Source organism: Dermacentor silvarum, chromosome 9, assembly GCF_013339745.2.
Source record: "Dermacentor silvarum isolate Dsil-2018 chromosome 9, BIME_Dsil_1.4, whole genome shotgun sequence".
NCBI classification, from domain to species: Eukaryota; Metazoa; Arthropoda; class Arachnida; order Ixodida; family Ixodidae; genus Dermacentor; species Dermacentor silvarum.
This window is the reverse complement of record NC_051162.1, coordinates 115,057,794-115,067,935: the sequence shown is the minus strand read 5'-3', so window position 1 is coordinate 115,067,935 and position 10,142 is coordinate 115,057,794. Positions and strand designations below refer to the sequence as shown.

Below are 10,142 nucleotides of genomic sequence, written 5' to 3'. Positions count from 1 at the left end.
ACCAATGCCGATTAATATACTGCGGAAGCTTTCGATTTGGTCATTAATAAACTGCCTGATTTTTATTCCTTACCTGGTTTACATGCCCGGGAGAAGACACAGGTTTGTATAATTAATCCGTTTCTTATGCTAGTAAATAGCAGAAGACAAAAACTAAAGTGTGTTTCCAAAGTGTTTGAGGTCGTGTTCTTTTAGTGTTCCGACATAATAGTTTTCTTGCTTCACAGCGTCATAACGTCGCACAGAGTGATGCTCTGCCGTCATATGCAGACCAATGGCTGTGCCGACATCTTGTCGCTATAACCTGAGCCATGTCGTAGACAGTTGCGTCTGCTGTTTTGAATTGACTGAGTTTTAAAAGAACTGCTGGTGGCATATGCTGTCGTGTGTGCTGTCGCGGGACTGCTTTATGGTACCTGAAGGTTTAGATGTGGTGGTCGATCATATATATATATATATATATATATATATATATATATATATATATATGGCGCTATGCTACGTTCAAACCATTGTCATGTTTCTTTGCCAAATTTATTTGCGGTTTCGGGGCCTGTTTGTTGCCAAAGTCCGTTGCGAGTATCTCTTCGAGACGCGCTGTTCCGTACTGCTGGCGAAGCACAGCTGCGCTTAAACTGACTCCCACAGTGGCTGGAGCCTGCATGATCTTAATGCAAATGGTCAGCGGTGTATGCGGCCTAGGTTAGATAAACAAGCGGAGAAGACAGAGCAGCTACGGAATCGTTGTCATGCCATCGTCGTCACGCTGTCGTGATTCAATTGCCATCATAGTGTCCTAGAAATGCGGCCGTCATTGTAACATCCATCATTATCTCCGTCGTCACATCGTTATCGTCACGCCATTGTTGTTGTCGTCGTCATTACGTTGTCATGCCAACTACGACAGCATGTCAACGATAATTTGGGCCACCATCATGAAACTCCGCAATAGACGTCAGCAGTTTACTTCGGAAGTACTGCTAGTGTCTATTTCATTTTGGCGGGCATGTATAAACTACTCGCTTGTTTGACTATCATAATACGTTAGTGCGTCGAGGCTGGTGAAGCATTCCATGACACCGCTCCTCCTCTTCTCTATAAAGTCAACGAAGAACATGATTAGGAGAAAAGTGCCTCGGGGGGCAAGAAGAAAGCGATGAACAGAGTGGAGGTGTCTTTGAATTCTTAAAAAAGTCGCAGGCCTGTGCGGCACATGCAGCACAATCACAGCGTAAGCTGTTGGAGCGGCTCCACCAGCTTAAGAGAGTAGCTCCAATTTAGGCACCACGCACAACAGGGTCTTGGCGGAAGTCTGTTCACCTCGTTTTGACGAGAATGATCTGAACTGTCCGCCCGGCGTCGATGGCAAGCTGCGGCTTGTAATGCTCTCTGCACAGCAGTCTGCTGAGCCCGATCAAGCCTTACAACTGCAACTTGCATGTCGGGCGCGCCGCATTTGCAGGCACCTTAATTAGATGGCGCCACCATACTGGCTGAGGCTCGGGAGCGCGTTGATTGCGCACCTCGTCTGAATCGCATATCGTCGTCTGCACACGCAAATGCCTGCTGCGGGATAGGCAGGTACGGGATTGGAGCTGGCGCCAGGCCACCTGCTCGAGTTTAGAGAGGGATTTGGGGGAGGGGGGGTGGAGTGGATACTGGAGCCGGTGCTCCCTATAGTGTAGAGAAATTTCGTTATAGGTAACCCAGCGTTCGCGTGCACTGCCTGGGTGTGTACGTATCTGGCCCTGCTCGGTTGACGTGCGCTCGTGCTGTGTTGTGGGCTGCTTTAGTCCCAGGGTTGCCCGCATGAACAGGTGCCCATAGGAGTTGAATTGATCTGGTTGGGGGTTGAATAGAATGGAGAATTTTCAAAGCAGGTGTGTGAACCCTGCCTTGTGCAAAATTCCGGATTGCTGTTTTTGAATCACTAAAAATTTGTGTGTCAGTAGTTGAGGAGATTGCCAAGGCGATTCTAGGGAGGATGGAGCTTTGATCCAACCAGAACCTATAGGGTGGAGTGTGTTGGAAACCATGCTCAGGGCATAGGCTTGATGATTGGCATATTCTGCGGTGTCCACATAGCCTGCACTGCTATTTTCCTGACAGTGTTTGTGTAGCGCCGTGGCTCTGGCTTCTCGCCGAGCTGAGTGGTGGACTGGATGGACGTTCTTGGGAAGTGGATGGATTGTTAAATGGGATTGAATTGCTTCCGGTGTGGAGTGCACGAGTCTGAGGGAGTTTGTACGGTTGAGGCCTAGGGCGGGGAGAATGTGCCGTCCCGTAGTGGTGGATGATAGGCGTTCAAGTTGTGCTGTACGATGGGGTTCGATGAGCTCAACTAGGGTGTTGTGAACCCCCACGAGTAGGAGACGGGCATTCGACGTGTACCTAGGGAGATTGATGGCCGTTTTGTAGGCTTGCCTGATTAGTGCATTTACTTTTTCTTCCTCCGCCTTGGAAATAAACATATATGGTAGGGAGTGTATACCACTCTATATACTGATTACGAAGGCTTGTGTAAGGCGTCGGAGGTCATGTTCCCGCATCCATCGGTGGCGGTTCTCGATTTGTCGGATCATTCTAATGGTCTGGTGGACTGTGTTGGTGAGCTTAGTAATGGTGGCAGTATTCTTGCCGTTGTTCTGAATAATGATGCCCAGTATACGCATTTTATCAACCTCGGGCAATTGTTAATCGTCGATGTTGATTCGAATATTGGGAGGAGGACCCGTGCCTTTGCGACACCTTGGAGGGTGTAAGAGCACTAGATCTGATTCAGTCGGTGAGCAGGCGAGGCCCAACGCCGCGGAGTGCGCCACGATGATGTCCGCCACCGCCTGGAGGGTTTCCTCCATTTCGCCGACATTACCAGTACTTAAATTGGCTGATACAATCAGCCTTGCATGCATTAAACGCCACCCACGTTGGAACTCGGGGGCCACATGCATGACATTCGCACAGGTTGTTTATTCTTTCACAGCCAACGTCGTTAGGGTTTTTAGAACAGCGTTGCTTTTCGAGACAGAGACCACTGGGGATAGCGCACTTCCACTGCGGTGCTCAAGATAAACGGACATCTAACGGAGAAGCGTACGTAACGAGAGGCCAAGCAGCCGCCTCACCGCGCGCATGCCACTCAGCGGCATATAGGCGCGTTCTCGGGGGCTAGCAAAAACACAGGCACTGCCGGGGGTGGCCGCATTCTCGTTGCTGTGTGGGAGAAACACAGTATACGCCGTCGAGCATACGTATGTAACGGGAGACCTGGCGGCGACATCGCGCTCAAGTCCGATTCTGCGGCATGTCCAGTGTTAGTGGCTCGCGGGGCGATTTACGTTTTCGCGGTGCATGCCATTGCACCGGGCCAACTGCACCGAGACATGTGAACCTCGAGCAAGAGGGCCATGTGGCGTTCGTTTAAATAATGTTGGTCTGTGTGTTCCAAAAACTGGCCTGGAAAACGGGGGCGGGCACAGTGTGTATTGTTGATGATCCCGCCTACATCTAAAAGAACTGATTGGTAGAATGTGAGCGATGAGACCTAAAATAAGGGTACCACCCCAATTCGCAAGGGTATTTAAAAGAGTGTGTAAAGATGAGAGGAGAGGCGAGCGAGCCGATAATCGGCCGCCGCTAGGTCGATGTATGCTACTTTGTCCTACAATAAACCGATGTATTCCTAAGTTGGCCTCCCTGAGTGAAAAGTGTCACCGGACGGCTACGAGGACTCTTTGAAGAATCGTCTGCCTGGAAGACTTGAAGGAGAAGAAACTTAACTCCTGTGAATGTCCAAAGTGTAATGTCATCTGCATAAAATGAATGGGAGAGGTGGGAATAATTGTGAGGGCTTGCACCATGGCTATGAGTGTAATGTTGAAAAGCAATGAAGGGAGAACTGAGCCCGGATGTGTACCTCTGCTGCCTAGTTGGAAGGTTGGCGAGGTGCGTGAACCGAATGTCAGTTCTGCCGTTCGGTTGCGGAAAAAGGCCGCTACGTAGAAGTGCGTGCGTTCCTCTACTTTAAGACTCGACAGAGCGTTCATAATGGCCGAATGGTGAACGTTGTCGAAAGCCTTGGTAAGATCTAGAGCTAAGATGGCCCTGGGGCGCTTAGCGTTCCTGGGGTGCAGTACCTCTTCGGAGAGCTGTAACATTACGTCTTGAGTGGAGAGATGACTGCGGAATCCAAAAATATTAGCGTAGCTTGCACTGGAGGCACAATGCTAAAGAGACAGGGCAGCTGATGGGCACCTAGCTAGTCCTGGCTTTTGGGCTAGGCTAAGCACTACCAAGTCATCCCCAGCATATTTCCGGAATTGATTAATTATTGATCGATTATTGCTTAGCTATTGTTTGGCTATTGATTGCCTATCGCAAGGTATTGGCCACGTATTTCGGATAGGCTAAGCACTACCAAGTCATGCCCAGCATTACCCCGAATTTATTGATTATTTGTCGATTATCGATTAGTTATTGATTGGCTATCGCAAGATATTGGCCACGCATTTGGGCAAGGCTAAGCACTACAAAGTTATCCCCAGCATTTTACGGAATTTATTGATTATTGATAGATTATCGATTAGGTATTGATTGACTATCAATTGGCTATCGATGACTGAATAAGCTTAAGGAAGTCCCAACCATGCTTAGATAGACTTAGCCAGGCTCAGCTTCGCTAGTTCACAGGGGTATGTGCCATTGTGCTTGGACCCTTTCTGCACATCACCAGGATCGGCCCACTTTTTTCTAATTGTTGTTCTACGCGTAATTTTGACCGTGGACGCGATCCGCCAGAACCTAGCCGTATACAACTTCGCCGTAAAAGAATGGAAGTTACTGCTGCTACTTCGCTAACTCAAACAGTTTAGATTCAAAAGTTTTTATTTTGGATCTGCGTTTCCATAAAGAGAATGTTTTCAACGGCTCGGACTGTGCGAGATGCGTCGTAACGCCTGCATTTACTCCCTACACTGCCACGTTTGCACCGACATCATGCACAATAAAGTTCTGCTGACCAACTGCAATCACCGCACGAGGATCCAGCGTGTCCTTCTAGTTGCGATAGCAATTATATGGACATTCTAGTCTGAATTCCTGCCATCGCCGTCGTCGTCGCCGTGAGGTTCCGTATAAAGTACACGGGCGATAAAATCGTCGCCGTACGCTGTATGTGCGAGTGAAAGCATGCGACGATGAGCCGGCAATCGCTGCTCGGCGCACACGAGGGCGGGAAGCGGTAGAGAGGAGCCCGGATGCCCATGACGCGTTTGTATGCGTTCACACACACCAGTGCGCCATGCATTTTGGAGGCCACGCGCAGGCGTCGTGGTGGCGGCGCTGGATGGCGCTGAGTGTTCTTATGGAAGTGCGAAAGAGGAGTCCCTCTGCAGTACGTACAGGCCTCATAAACAACTTTTTTCGACGGTGGAATGCGTTGTATCGGAGTACTAATAAATGCAACACCATTGACAGTCATTGTGAGATGGGTTCTGGCGAATTTTGTTTGAATATATTCATATAGTTTGGAAAAAAAACTGATCGTAATAGAGCTAGTTATAAAAGTGAATATTTGTAATTTTTTTAGTATGAAGACAATTTTTATTTCGCCCAATTAATGTTTGGGATATCTTCAAAGAGCTGATCTTCAGCCACTGGCTACCCGAATACGGTGAGCTTGAATTGGTTCCATTTCCTTTATATTGAGGAACTTCGATCTCGGACTATTTACAACTTCCACGTCGAGCTTCTGCACGAGCCAGCAGCACGCTGTTTCTTAAAGTAGATGAATATTTTATGTATTTGTGTACATAATTTTGCCTCGAACTACAGTTCACGGTAAGAGCCTTGATCCACACGTGTTCGTTGACTGCAATAAAAAATGCTTGATACATTTCAAGAAAGTCTGGAAATGGTCCTGTATAACTCGTCTCTTTACCCGCCCCGTTACGCCATGAGAAGTGGTCTAACAGTATATACAAATGTCATTTGGGAGCCACCGCCACGCCAAATTTAGCCGTGGTGCCACGGAAGCGAGGCAAAGAAGAAGAGGAAGACAGATCGCTCCGCTTCTCAGACGAAGCCAGCAATCATGGACGAGGAGCTCTCGGAACTAGAAAGCGGTGCGGTGATGAGAGACCATATCCTGGATATGATGAACGTTTGCTATCACGACCTGCTGGACCAGTCGTCGCTCAAGGACGAACAACAGCAGGTGACCATGTACACTGGCGCTGAGTGGTCGCCGGACACCACCACGCTGCTGCCGACGCAATCGGAAGGCAGCATACCTTTACGGCGAAGCCTCTGGCACACTGCGACTCCTGGTGACAATCAGCGACTGGCCGCGAAACAAGGTGAGTAGATCTGCGTGGCCGACAAACGTGCTTAGGGTTCAGACACCGTTTGGAGTGCTCAGTACTCGTTCCAAATGATAATATTAAGTCAGCATGCATGTAGAGGCCATTAGATGAAGAAACACGCCTTTCTCTAGGATTGACGAACCAGCAGTGGTGTTTTGTTTTGCGTGGTTATTACAATGTTCGGTCGTGAGCAGCTCAGAGGAGAAGTACCTGCCTATTCCCAATTACGATCCGATGTGCTAGTTTCGCAGGCCCCCCAGCCTTGAAAAAAACATGGCATGCGAAACATATCTATATATATCCGACTATATATATATCCAGCCCAATTGCACGTATACTTTCAACGCGCAATCGTGCATGTTTGTACCTGCACTACGTTAAGCTAAATGTGAATATACTTAAGACTAAGACTGCCTCCCGGCCCGATGTTCCGTGTGCGAGAGACATATGACATATTTAATCTGAACTTGTAGCCTATTCAGTGTTGTAGGAACTGTCCTAATGTCCGCACTAAATATACTCAAGTGCCACTATGTATTGAGCTACTAAACGCACACTTGGTTCATAGATTGACTCCTCCAGTGAGATCCTCGCAACGAAGGCGCGTTTGACGTTCCTGTGGCATCGGACTGAGGTACTTTAAGCAGTTTGTATGTTTCATCCTGGACTGCTTTTTGTGTATTTTGTCTGTGTGTGACGGTCGCTGTGCGTATCATTTCTCGTCATTTCTATGTGGATTAGCATGCTTCTGAGGCATACATCTGCAGTAATAATTAAAGTTCTTTAATGAATTCCGTCGCCTGTGTTAGAGAGGCAGATAGGTTATAACGTATTTACCTCTCTAAGACCAGGTGGGTCGTTTCGAAACCCGAACGAATTTTGTCAGATGGGGCGGAGTCATCTTTGGCGTGCTATGAACGGCGAGTCTGCCTATTTTGTTCGCTGAATATCCGGCAGTATTTCAAGTTTGCGTTTATGCTGTGTACGAGATATCACCAGTGCTGGAGGTGAGCCTAAATGAATCCGAAGAAAAGGTAAAAAAAGTGTCATGAAAAATTCAATGCTTGTGGTCATGAGATATTTTAGTGCACTTTGAAGACGATAGTTCCGTTACCACATGTTAATAAAGAATTGTAAAACTTTCACCTGAACAACCTAATTAAGGTAAATTCTCTTTCTGATAAACATTGCTGCATTCTTAAATATCTTGTACAAGAGAAGGCTATGACATGTAGAATTTTAAGGTTTTCAAGTGAATAATGTAGGTACGTTAAAAATATCTTGTTGACATTATTAAGTGGCCATTTTCTCAATCTTGCTATGTTTGGCTTGGTCGAATATTGAAGAAAACTTGATTTGTCACCCACTTGAGCGGTATTTCTACTTGCGTATGTATTATGGGACCCTTTATTGTACGGTCTGTTAGCGCCTTCGATCAAATCAGTGGCGCTGTCGCAATTTTTTATTCGGCAGGCGACAGCGTGGCCATGCAGAGCAAGTCCGGCGAGCTGAAGGCCAGCGACAGATGGCGCTCCTTCGTGAGCAAGGCGCCCCGGCCTTTGGTCCTCATCTTGATCGTGCTGGTTGTCGCCATCGCAATCGTGTTCGCCTACGCGATCATTACCGGCGCCCGCCTTGCTCCCGATCGCACGAAGCAGGGCCTGGCGCGGTCATTCAACGACACGGATACCGCTTTGGGCTGAATCATCCGCACCAAAGCGCATAAAAAATGTCCTTTTTCGAATTATACTTCGTTGTCATGAATATGGTCCTAAATGAATCCATTTTGTGTTCCAATTAATGACTGCACTTGACGGGCAGATACTTTAACCAATTGTAGTGCAACAAAGAACAATAAAGGAATAAAGAAAGAAAGGAAAAAAAATTACGATTACTCTGGTAGGTTCGCGAGCCAACGATATGTTGATTGTCAGATTGTAGAAGTTATTTAGTATTTGGTGATTCTCAGCGTCCTAGGAGCACAGCGGCTACGAGAGACCGCGTATGGTTGACGTCTTTGCCGAGAGACGAAGGTCTACGAGGTCTACTCTGTGGAATGGTTACTACCAGACAGTGCCTAGTTACATTCACCGAAAACTTTGCAGGCATGCGCTTTCTCATTCTGCACGGATGCCGGGAATTCAACCTGTGACGTCGCGCTCAACACAAAAAACGCCGCAGTCACTGAACCACAGCAGTGGGTACTGTTCCACCGGTTTATAAAAATACCGGTTATTAGAATATATATCGGCCATAACAATTACAAGCGCCGGCACCGTTTTAGCAACTGTTGTATCGTAAACAACCCGCTTACTAGAATGTTTCCAGGTCGCATTATTGGTTATAATTGTTGGACATCGCTGCTGTGGCTCAGTTTGAAGAGTAAAATGTGGCGCGGTATGCCGGCGAAAGCGCGATTCCTGTTCCGACAGCATGTCAGGCGAGGCGCGCTTCACTTTACTCTCGTCTCAATTCCGGCCCGCGGGAAAGGGTCGAACCCGCCGTGGTTGCTTAGTGGTTATGGTGTTGAGCTGCTAAACACGAGGTCGCTGGGATCGAATGCCGGCCACGGCGGCCGCATTTCGATGGGGGCGAAATGCAGAAAACGCCCGTGTAATTGGATTAGGGTGCACGTTAAGAAACCCCAGGTGGTCAAAATAAATCCGGAGTCCTCCACTACGGCGTGCCTCATAATCACATGGTGGTTTTGGCACGTAAAACCCCATAATTTAATCTTTAAACAAGCCGACTGCAACGATTATAGCTAAGAGAGTCTCTTACATCCAACACTCTCGTCTCAGCTTGAAGTAACAACGCTTACGAAATAGCGCTTTTCGGTCAAACAGTGAAAGTTATTTTCATTCGGTTTAAAATGTGTACACTTCATCTTGCTTTTCTTTTTCGCGTAACTCACATATAACAATTATTGGACATAGGGACGTAATAGCTTTTGCGATAGAATATTCTTATAAGGCGGTTGGATTGCAACAGTTATTAAGGTGTATTTGTCGCTGGGTCATTAAAGCTTATCCAGTGTAATTTTTTTTCAATGGTTTCAATTCACCACTACGGTTGCTGATGCAGGAAAGTGCAACCTGTGAGTCACCATACCGAAGTATGTCGTTGACTACGGCAATTCCCGTGATTGGCGCTGTCCATGTAACCTCCAAACTAATGCCTGCTCTTGCGATGAAACAATTTGAGTCCTTATGATTATAAACATCGAAAAAGCAAAAGAAAGTAGTCAAAACGCGTAGAGCTTCGCTACACGGAGTAGCTGAGGCTTTCTGGTGTCGACGACTCAATATCGCTTCATACCAATGGCACACAGTATCCTTTGATTTAAAAAAAAACGAATAAAAGGCGTTTATTGTGCGCTCGCTTTCAATTTTTTTTAAACGGCAAACATTTTCCCACAAAGGAAGTACCGGACTAGTCACACCCAATGCCCAACTTTCTTTCCCCCAGCAAAGTGATACGCGACAGGTAAAGTTCGCTCGCTTTTTGAACCACACGACGCTATGTGGCTGAGCAGCAAGGGTAGGGTCATTTAAAGGCTTTGAGTATGTGGGCCCTCTACGCCGCTGCTTTTTATTGCGATTAGCATTCTTCGCCTTCTTCAGGCGTTTTGAATCTATCTATCTATCTATCTATCTATCTATCTATCTATCTATCTATCTATCTATCTATCTATCTATCTATCTATCTATCTATCTATCTATCTATCTATCTAACAAAAAATTAACAACAGTGCCAATTCGCCGCCTTTCTCTACGTTAA

General features: G+C 47.0%; 1 protein-coding gene across 1 annotated transcript; it reads left to right on the top strand.

Moving 5' to 3' along the window:
• The first annotated feature begins 6,085 nt into the window (after positions 1–6,085).
• Positions 6,086–8,065, top strand: LOC125940442 (uncharacterized). Its single transcript, XM_049656652.1, has 2 exons — positions 6,086–6,356; positions 7,836–8,065. The coding sequence occupies exons 1-2, from the start codon at positions 6,092–6,094 to the stop codon at positions 8,063–8,065; spliced, it is 495 nt and encodes a 164-aa protein (XP_049512609.1). The 5' UTR covers positions 6,086–6,091.
• The last annotated feature ends 2,077 nt before the right edge of the window (positions 8,066–10,142 follow it).